The sequence below is a fragment of the Ctenopharyngodon idella genome, chromosome 4 (assembly GCF_019924925.1).
Source record: "Ctenopharyngodon idella isolate HZGC_01 chromosome 4, HZGC01, whole genome shotgun sequence".
Lineage (NCBI taxonomy): Eukaryota > Metazoa > Chordata > Actinopteri > Cypriniformes > Xenocyprididae > Ctenopharyngodon > Ctenopharyngodon idella.
This window is the reverse complement of record NC_067223.1, coordinates 23,809,153-23,833,134: the sequence shown is the minus strand read 5'-3', so window position 1 is coordinate 23,833,134 and position 23,982 is coordinate 23,809,153. Positions and strand designations below refer to the sequence as shown.

Sequence of the window (23,982 nt, the reverse complement as noted above, 5' to 3'; positions counted from 1 at the left end):
GCTCTGATAGTGGCCTTCAGCTCTTCTGCATTGTTGGGTCTGGCATATCGCATCTTCCTCCATACAATACCCCATAGATTTTCTATGGGGTTAAGGTCAGGCGAGTTTGCTGGCCAATTAAGAACAGGGATACCATGGTCCTTAAACCAGGTACTGGTAGCTTTGGCACTGTGTGCAGGTGCCAAGTCATGTTGGAAAATGAAATCTGCATCTCCATAATGTTGGTCAGCAGCAGGAAGCATGAAGTGCTCTAAAACTTCCTGGTATACGGCTGCGTTGACCTTGGACCTCAGAAAACACAGTGGACCAACACCACCAGATGACATGGCACCCCAAACCATCACTGACTGTGGAAACTTTACACTGGACCTCAAGCAACGTGGATTGTGTGCCTCTCCTCTCTTCCTCCAGACTCTGGGGCCCTGATTTCCAAAGGAAATGCAAAATTTACTTTCATCAGAGAACATAACTTTGGACCACTCAGCAGCAGTCCAGTCCTTTTTGTCTTTAGCCCAGGCGAGATGATTCTGATGCTGTCTGTTGTTCAAGAGTGGCTTGACACAAGGAATGCGACAGCTGAAACCCATGTCTTGCATACGTCTGTGCGTAGTGGTTCTTGAAGCACTGACTCCAGCTGCAGTCCACTCTTTGTGAATCTCCCCCACATTTTTGAATGGGTTTTGTTTCACAATCCTCTCCAGGGTGCGGTTATCCCTATTGCTTGTACACTTTTTTTCTACCACATCTTTTCCTTCCCTTCGCCTCTCTATTAATGTGCTTGTACACAGAGCTCTGTGAACAGCCAGCCTCTTTTGCAATGACCTTTTGTGTCTTGCCCTCCTTGTGCAAGGTGTCAGTGGTCGTCTTTTGGACAACTGTCAAGTCAGCAGTCTTCCCCATGATTGTGTAGCCTACAGAACTAGACTGAGGGACCATTTAAAGGCCTTAGCAGGTGTTTTGAGTTAATTAGCTGATTAGAGTGTGGCACCAGGTGTCTTCAATATTGAACCTTTTCACAATATTCTAATTTTCTGAGATACTGAATTTGGGATTTTCCTTAGTTGTCAGTTATAATCATCAAAATTAAAAGAAATAAACATTTGAAATATATCAGTCTGTGTGTAATGAATGAATATAATATACGAGTTTCACTTTTTGAATGGAATTAATGAAATAAATCAACTTTTTGATGATATTCTAATTATATGACCAGCACCTGTATACACACCTGATATATAATCTCATGTACATTAATAAACATCTTAGCAACAATATATTTCTTTAACTAACACAGATTGCCAATATAATTAATTAAATTAAATAGATATAATAGAGAACAACAATAACTCTCCATATCTTTCCCACAAGTTAACAGAACTGTGGCTAAACAACAGCTCCACCTGTTTAAAGATGGCTCACACAGCAATAAAAAAACAACTCCCCTTAAGACCCGGAGAACATACTACAACTTCCCTACATGAACAATAAACCAGTTCAGAGTTGGTGCATGTTTTTACATGTCTGGCGGCCGTTTATCTGATTCTCATATTTACCTGAAACTGTGAAAGAAATTTCAGAGTTGCTGTTCAACACGGCAGTCTGGAGAAGGAAATAGAAAGATCTCCAAATATTTTAGGTGAGTGATTCATCTTTCTATAGTCGTTTTCATGTATGTGTGTTGCCTTATGATGTGTCATTTGTAACATTCTGAGACTTTAATAAAATAATAAAAATTACTTCACCACAGCATTAACCTCTTTATGTCATGACGTGTCTTTGTATGTGAATCACAGAAGGCTGATTATATGATTATATCATTTTCATTAAAGCTATTTTTAAAGGTAGTTTTATGTATAATAAGGGTTTATATTTACAGATTGACACATAATCTGATTCAGATCATTATTATAGTTATTATCATAGTGTTTTACTATGTTGAGTTGTACTGCCCAATGAAAAACTAACAAAGATAAAACACTTTTAGCTGCCGTACTTCAGTAGTCCACTGCTGCTGTTCGATTTGATTTGATCATCATAGCACTTCTCAGCAGACTGTGATGATCCTAGATCAGGGTTTTTTCTCAACCCTGGGGTCCCTTCTTCGTATGTCGCTTAATACATCTGAGATGATTTGACAGATGCCTGATCTTCTAATAGTGATAACTGAACTCTTGCCAGTTTGGTTCTTCAAACGAATTTGCGGATTGGATTAAAATATCTGGATTAAATTGTCTGAGATTACTGCATTCTTGTGTTCCCTGAAAAGTGCAGATATATCGATTTTCGATTGGCTGGCGGCAAGACGGCAACGTAATGACATCATATAATTAAAAAAGACATGCATCTGATGAACAACTTGACAAATTTCTGGACCTTTATAAGGAATAATACACCTGTACAGCATGTGTGTGAGACTCCAATACATTTATATTGTAATTATTCCAACACAAATTAACCTTGCAATGAGTAAAACTGGCTTTGTCTATAGTATTATAAACTACACAACATTATAATATTATTTTCCAATTAATTTGTAAAATATTATTATTTTGAATTATTGTCCCTGAATAAGTAGAGTACCATTGAAATAAAGTAGCAGTGGCTGGGACAAATTTTAAGTATCAATTCAGTTTAAAAAGATGCAATCTAATTTTGTCTACATGAAATAAATTGCTCCTGAGCAGGTTTAAGCTTACGGACCTGTTGCTAAGACAGTAACTCCGGGGTAAGAACCAAACAATCCAAAATCATGCCAAATCGTCCGCAATCAAATCCAGCTAACTGAGTTAGTGATGTACGAAGAAAGGACCCCTGGTCCTGGAGCTCCCACAACACTGTACAGATTTTAATGTGTCAAAACAATTGAATGTCACAGATACAGTTACTGATATATCCACTAAAGGTCTTCTAGTCAATGTTGTTGTGGTGTCATTACTGCATTTTGTAACTGGTGAAACCTGTTTCACTTTTAATCCAGTAAAGTCAGCGTAGGAGGCAGGTATGCTAACAATGACACAATGCAGTCATATTTTGTGTTTTGCTGCTTCAGTATCTGTAGATTATTGATTCACATGTTTCAATGGTATACTGGAAAACAAAAAGTTTAAAAGGATATTATTGGCAAAAACATTCGATATATGCAAAGAGTCAATATTTACAGTGTTGACCCTTCTTCATAACCTCTGCAGTTCGCTCTAGCATGCTGGATATCAGCTTCTGAGCCAAATCCTGACTGATGGTGATCCATTCTTGCCTTATTATTGATTGGAGTTAATCACAATTTGTGAGCTTCTGTTTGTCCACTTGCTTTTTGAGGACTGACCACATGTTCTCTGTGGGATTAAGATCTTGAGAGTGGCCTGGCCACAGATTTTAAATTTCAATGGAATGATCTCTGAACCACTATACACTGCATGCATAATTATTATGCAAGTTGATTTTTGGATCATATATATATATATATATATTTTTTTTTTTTTTTTTCAGGCACATTTTACCAATTCCAAAGCACATCAATCTTAATAACTACTATTAATTTATAAGTGAGATATAATTGTTCATGAAGGCTGGAAGTGAAAAACACCTTATATTCAGGTGTATATAATTATTAGGTATGTTTTCTTTTAGAGATAAAATGAGCCAAAAAAGAGATTTAACTCAGACTGAAAAGTCAAAAATTATTAAATGGCCATGAGAAGGATGCAATAATGCAATACTAGAAATTGCAAAGTTAAGGCATGACTAATGGACAGCAAAATGCTTATTGGGTCAGCAGGGTCATACACAAACTGGTAGAAAAGAAAAGACATATGTTAACTGCAAAAAAATAAAATAAAAATTAAGAATTAAGGTGAAGAATTACGTGTGAAACCCTCAGGAACCCTTTAGTCTCCAGCACCACTATTTTCCAGAACTGCAACCTACCTGGAGTCTCCAAAAGTGCAAGGTGTCAGGATCTCAGAGACTTAGGTTAGATAAAGAATACTAAAAAATGACCCCCACTTAATAAGAATCACAAGCTGAAGTGTTGTAAAATACATGGACTGTTTTTTTTTTTTTTTTATAGGCTTTATAGACAGACAGATTGAGAGTGACTCTTGAAGGACCAGCACCACATCCTCTTCAAATATGCAAATAATGCTGGAAAACTGAAGAATCTGCAGGACCTGGAGGATTTTTCTGAAGAACAGAGCTCAGCTTAACTGCTCAGAACAAACAAGGGACTCATGAACAACCATCACAAAACATAAAAACAGTCGTAGATCATCCAGGTAACCACACACAGTATTAAGAATCCATGGTTCACAAACTTTTGAATGGGCTAATTTTAATAAATTCAGCTATTTTTTTGTCTTATTGATTATATGTAAACATCTTTTATGTAAAATATCTTACTCAGGACAGTACTAAATAAAAAATAACATGCATTCTGTATGATCTCTCTTATTTTATTTAAATTTTTCACATTTTCACAGATTCTGCAAGTGCTTCACATACTTTTTCTTGCAACTATACCTGTCAAAGACTTTAATCAGCGTGATATGCGCCTCCAAGAAACCCAGTTCTATGCAGTCAATTGCCTCAACAACTGGTTCACAAACATAATGAACCACAAACCAGTTCAAAATAACTAACAATCTCAGCATTTACATAACTTGTCTTATATTTAAATATGTGCTGACTCTGCAATCCATCCAAATGTTCTAGAATGGGTGTTAAAGTAATTGGTAGATTAATGGAACAGAATGGTCGGGTCTTGAGATGCATTTATGAAAGAACAAATTTTATATCTCCAAATGCACAGACTCTAAAATGAATATCTATGGGGAGAGAGAGGAGCAGGATGTTGTTTATGACCAGAACCAGAGAGCAGCATCTCCAAAGCCCAGCTGTGTCTCTATGAAGAGCGAGGAATCGATACATCAGCCTCCTAATCTATGTGATGGAGCAGTGAACTCTAGCCCCAGGTAAGACAATAACCAGAAGTGGAGACAAGACTTACAGTCAAGACTTAAACATCAGTGAAAAAGAGAGATAATCTGAATTTTTGTTGTTTTCTCATTATCAGACAAAAGGAAATTTATTCAGCATCATGTCCAGCTGTATCCGGATCTATGTCTATGAGTAGAGATGGATCTAAACATCTCCCTGATATCAGTGATGGAGCAGTGATCTCTGACCCTGTGTGAGTACAAGCATGTCGGTGAATGAACTGCAGCAGTGAAACGAGGGTGTGAAATTAGACACCCACTGGTCAAATGTTGCAGCCCAAAAATATCCAGAGTGCAAGAAGAACCTGTTTAATTCATACCTCGCTTAATACATCTAAGATGATTTGACAGATGCCTGATCTTCTGATCGTGATAACTGATCTCTGGCTAATTTGGTTCTTCAAACGAATTTGTGGATTTGATTAAGATATCTGAATTCATTTGTCTGAGATTACTGTGCATTCTTGTGTTGATTAGAAAGGGCAGATATATCGATACTCAAAACCATGATCAGCAATGCAGTGATTGGCTGGCGGCAAGACAGCAATGTAATGACATCATATTAAAAAAGAACATCACATACCTGATGAAAACAACTGGAAATTCTGGGCCTTTATAAGGAAACAGCCAAGGGACCAAAATGACAAAAGTTATAATAGATAAATGAAATGTGCACTGTTTGTTGCATGATTTCCAATTTTTTTTTACATTATTTCCCAATTTCTAGTATTTACAGGCTTTACATTTTTATTTAAATGTTGTATTCAGCAATTGGTTTAATTTTACCGGTGAAGCATATTGTAACGTGACAGCATTAATAAGTTTCTTAAGTTTAAAGAAAATTTTTCTAGTGTCACAGCAAGACAGCATTTTTTATCTGCATGTCCTGCACTGCATCAAGCCACTCCCATTATAGCTGAAAATTAATGCACAGCTTAGACTAACTAACTGTTACTGTAAGACTCCAATAAAATTATTAGGTAATTATTCCCTCACACATAAATCTCTCAATGAGTAAAACCATCTATATTATGATAAACTACACAACATTATAATTATTTTCAAATTAGCTATAAAATTAATATAACAATAATAATAATAAATAATAATAATTATTATTGTCCCTGGTTCAATAAGGTATTCTTATAAGAAAATAGCAGTGGCTGGCACAGTATCACCTCCGCTTAAAAAGATGCACTCTAATCCTGTTTACATGAAATTAGCTGCTCCCAAGCAGATTTGAGCTTACAGACCTGTTGATATGACAGCAACTCCAGGATGAGCTTTGAAGAACCTAACAATCCTGGATCATGTCAAATCATCAATAATGAAATCCAGCTAATTGAGTAATCCAGGTATGAAGAACGGACCCCTGCTCAGAGCTTCTCAAGCTCTGCAGTTCACTTAAACAAGCAGGGCACGAGTGGGACACTGCAACGCAAGGGCTGGGTCTACCTCCTCCGGGGACAGCATTTGCAAGTTCACCACCTGGTCCTGAAAAGGAGTGATGGGAACTTTGGGCACATATCTGAGCTGGGGTCTCAGGATGACATGAGAAGTGGCTGGCCCGAGCTAAAAGCATGACTTACTGACCAAAAATGCCTCTTGATGGAAGTGAGCGCGATCAGGAGCGCTGTCTTTAGATACAGGATCTTAAGTTCAGCTACCTCAAAGGGAGCTCTTTGCAGACCAGAAAGGACCACAGAAAGATCCCAGAAAGGGGATAAGGCACGGCCTGGGAGGATTTAACCTCCTGGCGCCTCTCAGGAAACTGACAACCAGGTTGTGCTTTCCCAGTGAATTCCCGTCAACTGTAACGTGATGTGCCACAATTGCAGAAACATACACCTTCAAGGTGGAGGGGGATGGCCTCTGCTCCAACCCTTCTTACAGGAAAGAAAGCACAGTACTGATTGGGTATCTCCTGGGGTCTTCCTGACGGGAAGAGCACAACTGAGCGAACAGACTCCACTCACCTGGTAGAGGGAGCTCTAGCTTGAGAGATGGTGTGTACCACCACCGGACCTGCTGCTCATCCTCCCTCACCTTGCACAGTGTCTGTAGGCTCACTGGGGGAAATGCGTATTTGCACATTTGAGCTGGCAGTGGGAGGACTCCCCCAGGAATCCCTAGGATGAACCATTCTTGGGGATGAACGCATGTGAGAATGCGTTTCTGCAGCAGCTGTTTGAATGGGAGCTTGTGAAGGTCCAAGTTCAAAACTCACAAATCCAAGATCAGTTATAATTATATAGTTAGCCCGGGAAGCATAGCGTCCCAAAGTAGAGACTGTAATTGAGGTGTGACATTTACTTGTCTCCAAGGATATCGCGAAGGGATGGCCAGAGACACTTGTAGATGCAACGAATCGCAACCTCTTGGCTCATGGCGAATGTGGAATGGAATGAGGCGCACCCTGTTTGGCCCAGAGATTGAGGAAACTGCTCTTTTATTAAAAATGTGGGTACCGTGGAACAGAAAGCAGAAAAAACAAGGATTCTCCACCCGGCCCTCCTCCTGAGGGACAGCTGCATCATCTTCTAGTGGGAAGCTTGATGGGTCGGCCGGGGATTTGTACAACTGTACAACTGTTTACTTACTGAAGTGCTTCATGTTACAGTAGTCCACTTGCATTTCACAGTTTACAATACAAATACTTTTTACAGATACATAGGTAAATGTGATTTCACCAAGTAAGACATGTTCCTGGATTAACATTTGTTGATCCTGGAACAACATTCCAGTCAACCAGTCAGATTTAAGGGACAGTTTACAGTTGGTCAAGTTTCAAATGATTCTAGAAATGTACAAAAGCAACTGAGAAAAACTGAAAATAAAGACAGTTTCCTAATAGATTCTGGCTTCAACTCTATTCTTTGTTACCCCCGTAACAGTTTAATTCTCTTTATTTAAGTAAAGAGTTAAGGTCCATTTTTAGAGAGGGGTAGTATCATTTTTATAGATATACAATGTTATACAGTTTTAACAAACATGGGAAGATTTTCAAATCTGTAATTTTAATAATAAATCTTGTTATAGCTCAATGTTGGAGGTTTGGCATAAAAATAGTCTGGGCCTGTTTTAAAGCTGTTCATTATGTCTTAATCAGTTTTGAGAGTAATACATTTGGCTTTACTAAAATATCTTGCTGCTCATGCTTTCATTAATTCATTGTGTTGTTCTTGTTTGTGCTGTGTGGATAGAGATGACCAGCCTGAAGACCTGCAGCAGAATTCTCACCAACCAGTAGATGATAAACTACAGAGAATCAAAGAACAACACAAAACCAGAATGAAGAACAGGTATGAGAGCTTATTTGAGGGAATCAAAGTTCAAGATAACCAAACTTTGCTGAACAGGATATACACAGAGCTTTACATCATAGAAGGAGAGAGTGAAGTGGTGAATGAAAAACATGAGATTTTACAGATGGAGAAAACACCCAGAACACACCACTCACAAGACACTGCAATCAAATGCAATGACATATTTAAACCTCTGCCTGAACCAGGATGTGAGGAGAGAGACAAAATCAAGACTGTTCTTACTAAAGGCATTGCTGGAATTGGAAAAACCGTCTCTGTGCAGAAGTTTGTTCTGGATTGGGCAGAGGGAAATGCCAATCAGGATGTAGATTTCATGTTTGTGCTTCCATTTCGAGAGCTAAACTTGATTCAAGATCATCAGTACAGTCTTCACAGACTTCTGCTGGACTTTCATCCTGAACTTCAAGATCTGCACTCAAATATTTATGAGAAGTGTAAAGTTGTGTTCATCTTTGATGGTCTGGATGAAAGCAGAATGAAACTGATGTTTTCAGACAGTGGGAAAGTTTCTGATGTAACTGAGACTTCATCAGTGGTTGTGTTGATGTCAAACCTCATGAAAGGAGAGCTGCTTCCCTCTGCTCTCATCTGGATCACCTCCAGACCAGCAGCAGCCAATCAAATCCCCTCCAAATACATCAACCGTCTGACAGAAATTCAGGGATTTGATGAGCCTCAGAAGGAGGAATATTTCAGGAAGAGAATCAGTGACGAGCATCAAGCCAACAGAATCATCTCACACATCAGAAGAGCAAGAAGCCTCCACATGATGTGCCACATACCTGTCTTCTGCTGGATCTCATCCACTGTGCTTCAAAAGATCCTAAAAGAAGATCTGAGTGCAGAAATCCCTCAAACTCTAACTGAAATGTACATCCACTTTCTGCTGACTCAGATTAACATGAGGAATGAGAAGTATGAAAAGAGAGATCCAGAGAAACTCCTGCAGTCCAACAGAGAGGTAATTGGAAAACTTGCTAAAGTGGCATTCAAACAGCTGATGAAAGGCAATGTGATGTTCTATGAGGAGGACCTGATTGAGAGTGGCACTGATGTCATTGATGCCTCCGTGTATTGTGGGATTTGCACTGAAATCTTTAAAGAGGAATCTGTGATTCATCAGAGAAAAGTCTACAGCTTCATACATCTGAGCTTTCAGGAGTTTCTAGCTGCGTTCTATGTGTTTTACTCCCATGTGGTTAAGAATAAGGAATTACTGCAGTTTCTGGGTGAAAAATATAAATATGATCATGGCTCTGAATATTATTCAAATTGTGGTTATAATGAGCACATCTCTTATGAAGTTTCTCTGTATGAGCTACTAATATCAGCAGTTGATAAAACTCTTCAGAATGAAAATGGACACCTGGATCTTTTTCTGCGGTTCCTGCTGGGCATCTCCCTTGAGTCCAATCAGAGACTCTTACTTGATCTTCTGGTACACACAGAGAACAGCTCAGAGACCATAAGAGAAATCACACAGTACATTAAAGATGAAATAAAGACAAATGACAATCTTTCAGCTGACAGGTCCATTAATCTGTTCCTCTGTCTGCTGGAAGTGAATGATCAGACTCTGTACATAGAGATTCAAGAGTTTGTTAAATCAGACAAACACTCAGAGGAGAAACTTTCTCCTGCTCACTGCTCAACAATTGCCTACATGCTTCAGATGTCTGAAGAGGTGCTGGATGAGTTTGATCTTATGAAATATAACACATCAGATGAAGGAAGACAAAGACTGATACCAGCTGTGATGAACTGCAGAAAAGCTGTGTGAGTATTCAAGTTAATATTGTTAGATATAAAATTGGATTATCTGATCAGTAGAATGAGTATTGACAGATATAAATTCTTTACTTTATTAAATGCAGTATTAACCCTCTGGGTTCTGAGTTGCAGCACAAACTCTGCTGCAATATGTGAGCAGCATGTTTATAAAGGTTTTTTTTTTTTTTTTTTTTTTTTGAGAAAATTATGCTTATGCATGGTTAGTGAAATTAAAAATATATTTTTTAAGGATTTAGCTTTTTTACTATATAATTTTTATTTGCCCTGCTAAAATTTTCACTGGCCCCACCACAAAAAAAGTTATTGTCTTCATTGTTTTTGACCTATGTAACCTTGTAAATAGTGCTTTAAGATTTTCAGGTACTGTTAACAGTAATATACAGGTAGGAAATATACAGAAATTGAATAAAATCAAATGTAAAATAACACTGCACATTCTTCACTGTATAAATTCAATATAGATTAATCCTTATTAAAGCTACAAAAGTTACTCAGTGAGTGATTTTCTCTTTTTCTTTTGTTCTTTGATTAACATTAATGACACAGACGGCAGCAGTTTTTATTAGGTTTATTAGAAAAACACCCAATTTTCTCCCAACTCTTTACAGTCACTTAAGACTGTTAAACTCATTTAAAACTGTGTTTAGAAGGATACTTGCCAAAAATGGGCTTTCCAACAATTTTGTTGAAAAGTTTTGTTTGTTTTTGTCTATTCAAGTGCGAAAGAGATCTCAAATCTGTACTGGCGCACTGTCTGTGACGGTACTCTCTGTGCGTGTTTCGGGTAAAATGTATAGAGTAATGAGACAATTGAAATTCGCCAGTAGCCTACTGACTATTTTCGTGTGACAGGACTTAACTGCATTTATTTGACGAAGTGCAGGTTTGGACACAGAGAAGGAACAGGGTACATTATCTAAAAATTTTATCATAAGGCATGCATAGAACAAGGTACAATACAAGAAACACTATACCAGACAGTAATAATTATACACACAATGTCCTGGGATGCATGCTCATTTATGGATCAGTTGGTCTATAAATTGAGGCCAAAGAGTGTTTTTACAGGCTTTGTGTCTTGTTTGTGAAATTTTAGAGCAGAGCTCTGCATTCTTTTAAGTCATAAAACCATGGCAACCAGAGGTCTTGTTCTATTTTTGGGGGGGTTGTCACAGATAAATAGGGACCTTGTTTTGTGGTTGGTAAGGGGTTTAAAAGCTTACTTGTTAAATATAACAAATACTTGTGTCCGATTTCTCTCAGTCATTACAGGTGAAATATACCAAGGCTGCTGGAGACAAAAAAAAAACAAAAAAACAACAACGTGTAACTTAGGCCCCTGTAGGCTGTGTGTGCTGGAATTGGACACACTCAGTTTTTTTTGTATTCAAGATAGTAACAGAGTGGTATCATTGTTGGCTAGTTAGGTACCACAACTGCAATAAAATGTCTAAACTCAAAGAGCCACAAATTGTTAGTCTGTGTAACTTTTAATAATCGTATATCAGCAATTAAAACAGCATATAATTACAAACTGACAAATAAAATGTGCATATGGTAATGATAATTGAATTCAGTTTGAAGTAATTCTACATTGGAAGTACCACTATGCACTAATAGGTAGTGTCACAGTCAGCAGAGACTGCAGTTGGCGATTGCATGTGATGTCACTGGCAAAGGAAGCGTGAGTGGCTGAGGGTCCAATTCGGGGAGTGCAAGTCTGCAGTGAGATTTCTTGTTGTGCTTGTTGTGCACCACACTTTCAGCTCACCTCCATATTCAGACTCCACCTCATGTTCTTTTGTTTGGGTTTTCATACAGCTGCTGCATCAAAAATTGTTTTAGAGACCTCCATATCACATGGAATATCAGATATGTGATCAATAAAAGACTGTCTCATTGTTATACACAGACTACAGAAAACATGTCATTCTTTGTTGTAGACTTGCTGGATGTGGTCTCTCTGATCTACACTGTGAAAGTTTGTCTTCAGCTCTCCAACCATCAAATTCCCATCTGACAGAGCTGGACCTGAGTAACAATGATCTGCAGAAATCAGGAGTAAAGTTGCTCTCTGTTGGACTAAAGAGTTCACGCTGTGAACTCCACAAACTGAGGTTAGACTTTCACATTCACTCATTCACTGTCCCCAAATATGTCTATGAAGGTGTTTCATAACTATGGCTGGCAGATACTTTAACCTGTGTATAACATAGTATGTAAATATGCAGTGCTGTGAAAATCTACAGTATGTAACATGGAATGTTTTTGTAATTTAATGGTATTCACATTTTAACAGGGTATCTGCAGTCATTTATTAAAATGTACACAATGTAATACTATTTAAGACCTGCACATCACGTTGATCATTAGCAGGATACCTCAGCTATGCTGGATTGTGTTCATGCATATATATGAAACTGTAGCATGATTCCATAGGCTTATAAACAAACACATGAAATCCCCCTGCTGAACAGAGATAAGCATATAAACACTGGACCCTTTTCACATTTCTGGGATTATGTAAACTATAGCAGGGTAAACTTCTGTAGAAATATACAGTGCTCAGTGTAAATGAGTACACCCCCTTTGAAAAGTAACATTTTAAACAATATCTCAATGAACACAAAAACAATTTCCAAAATGTCGACAAGACTAAGTTTTATATAACATCTGTTTAGCTTATAACATGAAAGTAAGATTAATAATATAACTTAAAGAACAAAATTTTCAGTCCAATATCATCAGATAAGTAAGCTAGGACAACTGACAGACACCTTAAAGGGGTCATGAACTGCGTTGTTTTATGTTTCCTGGGGTGCACTTGTAATGTTAATATGCTTTTTACATAATTTAGAAATAAAAGGCATTTTTCCTACTGTTATGGAGGGACTGAGACGAGAGGCATGCGGATCCATCGAAAGTCTTTTATTTATAAACAAAGGCACAAGTATGATATGGGCAAGACGAAGAGCATTCCAGGGACAGGTCAACAAATGGAGAACGTAATCCAATGGGCAAGGTTAGAAGGTAATCCAGATATCCAGGCTAGAGTCCAGGCGTGGGGCAATCAGTATCCGAACAGGCCGAGACGAGAGGGATAATCCAAGGCGAGCAAGAGTCCAGGGCAGGCAGAGAACAGACAGAACACAAAAACCAGGCAAGGATCAAGACATGGGAAACGAGCAAGAGCAGGACTAGACTAAGAACACTCGGAGAGGCTCCGTAAAGTAGCTATCAGCTAAACAGCGATATACGCTAACAATGCTCGGCGATCCGTGAGTTTGCAAGTCAGTGTTTTATAGTATTTGTGATTGACTACAGGTGTGGAAGTGATTAGAGCAATGAAACATGGGAAATGTAGTCTGGAGTAACATGTAACTGTATGTGCCATAAAAAAGTCTTTATGGTGAATGGGTGACCTCTGGTGATGAGTGGACAGAAACAACAGACGCAGGATACATGACATCTACCCTGATTAGCCCTCTGATTTTAACGGGGCATGTCTGCTGTGAGACTTCAGTGTAAATGCCCACTGCTGTGATGGGCTGACATCTTTCCATTTCAAATAGCTAAGTTTTACTCTCTCAAAAACGTTTAGCACGTTTTTACTATTACAGCTCTCAACGTTAACTATTCATGAAAAGTGCTGCATTACATTTAGATCTATGGCATTATATTTAGATCGTGGCATGAAAGGTTGCAGTGATGAACAGCCGATCACAGACATGTTGTTGGGAGCATGAAAGCAGTGATCTCGTCATTGCAACTCAATTTCTGCACAGTAACAAATGCTTTCATCTTCACTAACAGTGCAAACACGATATAACTAAGAGATTCGTTGAATAAAATGGGAGTTTTGGCACGTATCCAGAACTCAGTCACCATTTAAATAACAGACTATTTTTTATTCTACTAAGAGAAACAATGTGAAGTTGCTTGTTTAGTCACTGGTTTGATTTACTGACACATAGACAAAGAACATCTGGCTGTACATGAATCATAACATCAGATCAGGCATTATAATTAACACAGTTACTTACAAGTTGTCACATTACTGTCGAGTCCATATTGTAAAAGTCTGTTTGCAAAGCCTGCGTCGAAATGCGATTGAATCGACAGTGAATTCAAATAAATAAAGCTCAACTAAGACATTCACATTGTTGAAAATAAATAACCATATTCCCAGCAATAGGATCCTTTGAAAGATAATGTTATTTTTGTCCTGTATCGCTCTCCTCTCCTCGTCATCTCACCAACACGCCAGTGGGCGGGGCTAACGTTGCAATGATGAAGTAGCTGTTGATTTCTTCTGCGGAGGCAGGGTTTCACCTATGATAGGCACATTCTAGGATCAGTTGTTGGATGGGCCTGGTGTCAATAAAAGTTTTTATTGGACTAACAAGGAAGTTTTCAGTTATAGTATGATGACCTCTTATATATCAAAAGCTCAAGGAAAGGTTGATTTCTCAATTCATGACCCCTTTAAGTGTGGAAAAGGCCAGGACTGCTGATTGGTCCACAGGCAGTTTCTGCCTTGCACCCATCTTGAGAATAATCCCTAAGGTTACGCCCGAACCACCATAAAAATTCCTTAGGAACCTTTGGATGCAGAAGTGGTGACTGATAAAAAGAGAAGCCAAAAGAATCCATCTAAATCTGTTCATAACCATGTTTGGAAACCTTAAAAATGTAAACTACAACACATCCATTTCATACTTTTTAGGAACACTTTTGGTGCTCCAGGAGATCAGCATCCCACTGAGCTTCATGTTCATAGCTGTTAAAATGGATTCTGGCTCATTTTCCCATTTGTGCACAATATTTTTTTCATTTGTGTACAAAAGTTTTTGAGAATTAAGAGGTTTAATATTGACGTTTTTCTGCAAACAGTTTGTTTAAAGTCACCATTATGGTGAAGTGTTCTCTAGTTGAGTAGTTAAAGTGTTCTCTAGTTGAGGTCCTTGCAGTTGTTGAAAGAAAATTGTAGTAAACTAGTGTTTGCAGAGAACATTTGTGCATTGATATGTGATCAATAAAATTTCATTGTTATGCACAGAATACAGAAAACATGTCATCCTCTGTTATAGACTTGCTGGATGTGGTCTCTCTGATTTGCACTGTGAAAGTTTGTCTTCAGCTCTACAGTCATCAAACTCTCATCTAAGAGAGCTGGATCTGAGTAACAATGATCTACGGGATTCAGGGGTGAAGATGCTCTCTGTTGGACTAAAGAGTTCACACTGTCAACTTAACATACTGAGGTTTGACTTTCACATTCATCGGTTCACTATGTTCATATGTGTATAAATAGTTGCTAAATCCTCAGTGTTAAATTAACTTTTAAAGGGGACTTATTGTCCTTAAACTGCCAAATACACATAAGGTTATTTCAAATACAAACAAAGTTCTCATAAACACAGTAAGTTATGGCTGTGAACGTAATCAGCTGAGAAAGAAGTCACATGTATATTGTATTATGCGTGTATTAAAGTGACTGCAGCCTAATTTGCAGTACCTGCTGCTGTCTGTGCTGTTAATGTAAATTTAAAAATACTGTACAAATGCAAAATATCACTCACTGCTCTTGACTGAATAACTCTAGAAGCTTTAATAAGAATCAGTGTCTTGAATGCTGCTGTTAAATGTTCTTGCAATGTAAAAGTAATTTTTGCATAATCGGTCCCATTTCAATGAGTTTGACTTTATTTCTTTCATACAACTACAAAAGTTTTTATTGAAAATTAACAGGTTTAGCTTTAGTTAATGTTGATGTTTCTGTTGTAAATAATAGATGTTTAAAAACATCATTATCGTAATAAGTGTTTCCTTTAGTTGGGCACATGACATTTCATATTAGTTTACGTCTGGCTGCTGTAACAGTATTTAGAAAACAATTATGTTTGTTGTTGCAATGGATCATCAAAATACACTGACATAATTGCATTTAGTTTAGATCAAGCGTAATGCGTTAGTTCTGGCAGGTCACATTAGTCAGGCTCGCATCAGCTGACACTCAGCTGATTCACACTGACCTATAGGAATACGACGTCTATCACCACATTTGTATATATATATGGTTCATTCAGTATTATCAGCAGCTTTATCACATTGCTCAGGAGCTAATTACCCTTCTCCATCCCCAGTTCCTCATTTGTCCCGTCAGGACTTGCCCTTCTGATATTTCTGTTGATCAGACTCAATTCTTCAATTATGTTGTTACATTAATTACTGTCATTAAGGAAATTAATGATATTGCAATAATTTGGTCCTGTTCTGTTTACCCTAAGGGGTATTATCACTTCTTTGAGTTCTTGTAATTACTTAATAGTTTTTCTTTAAACTCTTGAATCTCTGCAGTTCCTTCACAAACCCTAGTCTGGGAAACCCTGGCGTAATGTAATATTAAATGCACTTATTAAATGTTGTTGACAAAGAATGGAATATATTATGTTTTACTTTATATTTTTGTCAATATGGAACAAGATTATCCTATTTAAATTAATATGATAAATGAGCTAGGCCAAAAGTAATCAAAAAGTAGTCAGATTACATTATGTCAACTGTGTAATGTAATGGAGTACAGATTCTAAGCAGTTCTAGGCAGTGCCAGAGAGTCGACACTCCAAGGCGGAGCTGGCAAACTGGAAGCCCCAGGCGGATCCATGATACTAGGTATGGACAGCTTAGGAGGAGCTGAAGGGCTAAAGGGGCCAGCAAAGTCAGGGCAAAAATACTGGGTAGCACAGGCAGATAGTTTAAAAACAGCATCCTTGGTACAGACAGATAATTCAGGAACAGCCTCCTTGGCTGACATGGAACAGGTAGAGGAGGATTCAGGATGGGGACATCACAGACCATAATAACTTGATAATGGGGTGACAAAATAGGCATGTTGTTTATCCTTGCAAACTCATCACTCCAAGGGATTTAGAGTCAGCACACTTACATCAGCCTTGGCAGAAGTGGCTCCACTCCATTCCCTTGTATACAACATGCCCACTGGAATGGATAATGCCGGCTCACACACCTGGTCAGACATGTTTTCGGGCTCAGGCTCCAGGACTGGCCTCATGCAACGGCTCTGGCGCTGCCATCCTGGTGGGCTCCGGCTCTGTGTCTGTAGTGGGCTCAGGCTTTAATTCCACTGGGAGCATGGTTGAAGTGCTGATGTACACGATGTGGACTGTGGTTTTGTGATCCTCCATCTCACCGATGGTAAAGGGGGATCTGCAATGAAAAAGCAATCAGTTCTCAAACTCCATGAATGCCCCTTGAGGACTGTCTCCAGGCAGGCATGCTTTTTGTCTACTGATTAAAACTTGCCTGGAAAAACACACAGAGGCTGGCGTCATCATAGTGGATAAGATGTTAAAGCTCCAAAAACCTCTACATGTGCACCTCGAAGGACTGATACCCCTGTGAGAGGAGGAGAATCTTTACTGCCGCTAGATGTGATATTTTGTCACACTCAGTTGAAACAAGGAATGAAATGTGCTGGATCTAAACAGATGCAGTTAAATTTATAAACTCAAAACAAATCTGGCAAAAAGACTGGCAAAATATGAACAGAACAACTGGTATATACATGTGTTAACAGAGAAACCAACTGAACAAAACACAGCTTAAATACACACAGAAACTAATCAACAAAATGAGCATCAGGTGTACAGCATAATCAATCAAATGAAAAACCATGGAAACAAACTCAACCACATGAAACTGAACTAAAACACATGCTAAACCCACCCAAAACAAGAACGGGCCATATTCACAAAATATCTTAAGGCTAAAAGTAGCTCCTAACTTGCTGATTTAGGCGAAACCTTTAGAAAATAATGGGCATGTCAGTCCTAAATTTAGGACACAAAGCATTTTAGCACTAAGACAAGCTCTTAAATCTGTGAAAAGTTAAGAGTAGTCAAGAGGACTCCTAAGTCATTAAGACCAAATCACAAAAAAATCATAAAATGTTTTTTGCTGGCAATCTGCCTCAGCAGTCCGCCCAAAGACACTGTACACTAGACAATAAGCAATAGAGCCTTGGGTGCTGAGCCTTTTCTTCATAAATTCAATAAATATTTTGATTTACAGATTTTAATCTGTGATGACAATATAATGGTTAATTTATGTAAAGACAAAATGTATTTAATGATGGACAATAAAACATTGCAGCCAAGTTAAAAGTAATGTCCTATCGTCTGCGCCAATAGCCTTGTGGGCAGCTCGGGTGACCTGAGTTCGAGTTCTGGCTCGTGGACCTTTCCCGATCCCATCCCCCCTTTCTCTCTTCCACTCGGCTTCCTGTCTACTCACTGTCCTATCATAATAAAAATGCAAAAACACCAAAAAATAAATTTTTCAAAATAAATTAGGAAATAATGTTCAATTATCTGTAAAATAAGCATATTTGGCGTGCTGTCCAAGGGGACCGAGGGCTCCGAACTCGGAATTTAGCCCAAACCCAGCGTACTCCCACATATCCTGGGAATAGGAATCAGCTGAGAGTGATGAGTCGGGGTGGCAGAGGGATGCAGAAAACTGTCGAAGTAACTAGGTGAGTCAGCTGTGTATATATTATATGCCTCCTTTCGAGCTGATTAGATAGACCAGTGGTTCTCAAACCTGACCCCCAGCCCTGCACATTTTGTATGTCTCTCTCATCTATCACACCTGATTCACATCATCTGCTTATTAGTAGAGACAGTAAGACCTGAATTGGGTGTGTCAGAAATAGGGAGAGATACAAAATGTGCAGGGCTGGGGGCCCTCCATGACAGGTTTGAGAAGCACTGAGATAGGCAATTTGAACGTGCTCCCCAACTTTGTTTATAAAACAAAATTTGTTGTTTGAATTCTGCAATCTCTCGAGATACAGACATGTAGAGACTGACAATTAGCTAAACATTGTACAATGTAACAATGTAATAAAGTTACGGGGCAGTCGTGGCCTAATGGATAGAGAGTCAGACTTATAACCCAAAGGTCATGGGTTCAAGTCTCAGGTCTGGCTGGGATTGTTGGTGAGGGGAGTGAATGTCCAGTGCTCTCTCCACCCTCAATACCAAAGCGTGAGGTAACCAAAGCCAGTGCTACTTTAATGTCTCTTTTATAACATTGCATTCTCTCATTTCATATAAACACAACTGGTTTCATCTTGTGTCTCAATTATCAATAGTATTGAAAATGACCTCAGAGGACTTCAGTGTTAATATTACTGTAATACTGATATAGTGTTAATTTTGTTTGCTTTAATGTTTTAGTAAAAGCCTTGATAATATACAGGTAAATTTTTACAACAAAATAATTTCATGTCACGTTTATTTATTTGGTGAGTAGCGATCAAATGAGAAGGATAATGTCCAGAAAGACGGTTTGATGACATAAACTCAGTTTCTTCAGAACCCTACAAATCATTATGTCAGTCAGAATGTGTCATTAAAGTCATTTAATAGGTGCTGTGATGAGGTAATTACTTCCTGCTTTATTGTTTGTTTTTTTAGATTGGTCATCTGTAATTTCACTGGTCAGTGCTGTGGAAGCTTGTCTTCAGCTCTACAATCATCAAACTCTTGTCTGAGAGAGCTGGACCTGAGTAACAATGACCTGCAGGATTCAGGAATAAAGATACTTTCTGATGGACTGAAGAGTTCACACTGTCAAATAAACATACTGAGGTATTTAACACAGATTTGATTTACTCTGATTAAACCAAACATGTTATTTTAGTCCCTCTCTCGGCTATTTGGTTGCTTGCAAAGTCTCACCCGGTAGCTTTATTTGCTCTAGTCCAGGGGTGCCAAGCTCAGTTCCTGAAGGGCCACATCCCTGCAGAGTTTAGCATCAAATTGAGTTAAACACACCTGATCCAGCTAATCAAGTCTTGCAGAATTATTTGAAAACTACAAGTATTTGTGTTAGAGTTGGGTTGGAACTTAACTTTGTAGGACTATGGCCCTCCAGGAGCTGAGTTCGGAGCCGGTGTGTGCCTATAGGTGAGCTAGGCAGATGCCTGGGGCAGCAGCACAGTCAGGTCGGTTATCACCCCAATAGTTATTCTAAATCTAAATGAACTTTTCTTTTTCTCCACCCTACCCCACCCTACTCTACCCTACCCTACCCTACCCTTTTACTGCTGGTGATGACTAATGATTTCAAAGCCCAACACGCCCTTCTGAAAGGTAGGCTTATGCACATAAAAGCGGAAGAGAAGTCATGTAGCTCACCTTATTGTATGTGTAATATTTATATATGCCATATATTAATATTTATAATATTTAAATTCGCTATTAAGAGCTGTGCACACACAAGTAATGGGATTTTGAGGTGTACAAGCACCATTTGCACAGTCACTTTGCCACTGCTATACCTACCACCGATTTGTCACGTTGCATGTGTCTCTTATTGACAATGAACTAGAGGTTTGGGCTTTCAAAGCCCAGTGTGAAACTGTCTTTATGTTGAAGTGGTACTGCTGCCAATAAATTTGACATTGTATACTCACAAACACTGCGTCTAACAGATGCAATGATGATATCTGAGAGTTAATAAGGAAACTAAATGAACAAGAGACAGGTGAACAATCAGTAACTAATGAAACTAACTAGGACAGGGATAATACTACACAGAATATATATATTAAAAAATAGCAAAAATTGCTCATCTTTTGCTGCTAACAATTTATTATATTTATATTATATGAAATATAATTATGTAGGCTATAATTCATATAATATATTCATATAATTATTATATTAATTGACAATATTAAACTGTTTTTAAATTAAGATAAATATAATACATGCATTAATATATAAAGCTTTAAAACAGGTTAAGCTTACATGTATTCTTTTGAGCTCTTTGTGAAACTATATAAATTATATAGCCTATTTGTTTGATTCACATGCATTGATATAGTCAGATATTTTCTTTCAGTTTTCAAACTTTCACTGCAGCAGCAGTGTTTATTCCTGCTTTGTAAATGCATTTAATTTCATGATATTTTTCATAATGATCTTTAATCTTCAGAAGAGAAGTGAATTGCGTGGCTCTCTGGCGAGAAGTGAATCAAACGGACGCTCTCCATGTTCTGTGTGATTGGCTGTTTGCCACACGTGTCACACTTTCAGGTGCATGTGCTTCAGAGCAAACTCTGGATTAAACCTTGACAGAGAACGTTTATACCGAGCTTTGTGAGCCTGTTGAACCTAAACTAAACCAGGATGGATTTGTCAAGATCTAAATGTAACGCAGCACTTTTCATAATTAGTTAACCTTGAGAGCTGTAATAAAAACATGATAAAAGTTTTTGAGAAAGTAATACTTAGCTCTTTCAAATGGAAAGATGTTAGCCAATCACAGCAGTCTCACAGCAGACATGCCCCTTAAAACGGAGCATTCAAATAAGAGGGCTGAAACCAGGATAGCAAAAATGCCTTATTTCTAAATTATGACAACTTTTGATGTAAAAAGCATACTAATATTATAAGTGCACCCCAGGAAACATTATAAAACAATAAAACAACCCAGTTCATGACTCCTTTATTGGTCAATGGTACTGATACAAGTATTATAGTGCATGTTTGATTGCCAATCTAATGTTATGTGGACTGTTGCTGTGTGTGTTTGTAGATTGTCTGGGTGTATGTTGACAGAGGAAGGCTGTCGTTATGTGTCTTCAGCTCTAAATTCAAACCCCTCACACCTACGAGAGCTGGATCTGAGCTACAATTACCCAGGAGATTCAGGAGTCAAGTTGCTTGGTGATACACTCAACCATCCAAACTGCACACTGGACAAACTAAAGTATGTTGAGCTGGAAATGTCACACTGCTTCATGTGCATATTTACTGATTATATCAGATGTGCAGAACAATGTGACTGACACTGTGTTTGTTTTATAGTGTGGATCATGGAGGAGAGTTCAGGATTACAACAGGACTACACAAATGTATGTCTACACATACACAGACTTTTAGTGATTGTTGTTGTTTTGTGTTATAAATGTCTCTCTTTTTGTGTTTAGATGCCTGTGATCTCACACTAGATCCAAACACAGCAAACACTTGTCTCATTCTGTCTGAGAAGAACAGAAAGGTGACATATGTGAGAGAAAAACAGTCATATCCTGATCATCCAGAGAGATTTGATGAGTGTCATCAGGTGTTATGTAGAGAGAGTCTGCCTGGACGCTGTTACTGGGAGGCTGAATGGAGTGGACATGATGTTGATATGTCAGTCACATATAAAAGAATTAGCAGGAAAGGAGGGAGTGATGACTGTTGGTTTGGATCCAATAAAAATTCTTGGAGCCTGATCTGCTCTAATTTTGGTTTTACTGTTCGTCACAATAATAAGTTCACTGTTACACGCGTCCCTTCACACTCCTGTAGGAGAGTAGGAGTGTATGTGGATGTGTCGGCCGGCACTCTGTCCTTCTACAGTGTCTCTGATACACACACACTCACACACTTACACACATTCACCTCCACATTCACTCAGTCTCTCTGTGCTGGATTTACAGTTTTTGATGGTTCCTCAGTGTTTCTGTGTCCGATTGTAAACCTGTGTGCAACAACAGAGACGTAACACACACAACTGACTGAAAGAAATACTTTCACTTTATATATATATATATATACACACACACAAACCCAGTTTTCCAAAAAGAACTTCAAATTTTGATTCGTCTGACCACAGAACAGTTTTCCACTTTGCCACAGTCCATTTTAAATGAGCCTTGGCCCAGAGAAAACGCCTGCGCTTCTGGATCATGTTTAGATATGGCTTCTTTTTTGACCTATAGAGTTTTAGCCGGCAACGGCGAATGGCACGGTGGATTGTGTTCACCGACAATGTTTTCTGGAAGTATTCCTGAGCCCATGTTGTGATTTCCATTACAGTAGCATTCCTGTATGTGATGCAGTGCCGTCTAAGGGCCCGAAGATCACGGGCATCCAGTATGGTTTTCCGGCCTTGACCCTTACACAGAGATTGTTCCAGATTCTCTGAATCTTTGGATGATATTACGCACTGTAGATGATGATAACTTCAAACTCTTTGCAATTTTTCTCTGAGAAACTCCTTTCTGATATTGCTCCACTATTTTTCGCCACAGCATTCGAGGAATTGGTGATCCTCTGCCCATCTTGACTTCTGAGAGACACTGCCACTCTGAGAGGCTCTTTTTATACCCAATCATGTTGCCAATTGACCTAATAAGTTGCAAATTGGTCCTCCAGCTGTTCCTTATATGTACACTGTAAAAAATGAATGTGATTTTAACGGTAAAATATTGTAAAAACGCTACAGAAAAAAATTGTAAATAGGTTAACAGTAGGTTCCCGTATTATATACTGGAAAAAACTGTAAAAGACATTTTATAAATTTTACAATTTACATACGTAAAAAAAACAAAATCAATGTATAATTTACAGTCAAAATCTGTAAACTGATGTTCCCACAATTCCCTGTGTGACACTCCACATTTGAAAGTATTTTGTTTAAATAATCATGTTTCTTAATAGTTTTTGTTATCAGTTATGTACATTAGGGTTTTATGTTACATCTTCTGTTGTTTAATGAATGTTTATTGCATTATTTAAGTATTGTGGGTTACCATGATGATGTTTTGCGTTTGCATGAATGACTCTGTGCACCTTCTTATGTTAGTCTATATTTCAGCTTGTGGAAAAGCTACTTGTGATGAACTCTGATTCTTCATGTGGCTTTCTCTTTTACCACCTGCATTATTATGGTGGTTGTCAGTATATGTTAAAGGTAAAAAACAGATTTTAGTAGTAGTGTGCATTGTTGAATTTATTGGTTCAAACATTCAAATTTTCTTAAAATACAGTTTTATACTGTAAAATGTA

General features: G+C 38.1%; 1 protein-coding gene across 2 annotated transcripts; it reads left to right on the top strand.

Annotated features, from left to right (window-relative positions):
* The first annotated feature begins 1,494 nt into the window (after positions 1-1,494).
* On the top strand, positions 1,495-23,982 carry LOC127511057 (NACHT, LRR and PYD domains-containing protein 12-like). 2 transcript variants are annotated; one of them, XM_051891408.1, is made up of 12 exons: positions 1,495-1,636; positions 4,067-4,271; positions 4,805-4,967; positions 5,069-5,185; positions 8,195-10,093; positions 12,052-12,225; positions 15,199-15,372; positions 19,612-19,785; positions 20,269-20,289; positions 21,740-21,913; positions 22,012-22,058; positions 22,134-23,982. In XM_051891408.1, exons 3-12 carry the CDS (start codon positions 4,813-4,815, stop codon positions 22,694-22,696), a joined length of 3,498 nt encoding a protein of 1,165 aa, XP_051747368.1. In that variant the 5' UTR covers positions 1,495-1,636; positions 4,067-4,271; positions 4,805-4,812; the 3' UTR covers positions 22,697-23,982. The 2 variants fall into 2 exon arrangements, with proteins under 2 accessions (XP_051747368.1, XP_051747371.1); XM_051891411.1 differs by lacking the exon at positions 20,269-20,289.

Bases quoted from the DNA above. Each gene is read 5' to 3' on its own strand.
- LOC127511057 (XM_051891408.1), top strand. From the start codon at position 4,813: ATGAATATCTATGGGGAGAGAGAGGAGCAGGATGTTGTTTATGACCAG. The intron at 5,186-8,194 runs GTGAGTACAAGC...CTGTGTGGATAG, and splicing joins GCAGTGATCTCTGACCCTGT to AGATGACCAGCCTGAAGACC. The intron at 22,059-22,133 runs GTATGTCTACAC...TTTTGTGTTTAG, and splicing joins TACAACAGGACTACACAAAT to ATGCCTGTGATCTCACACTA.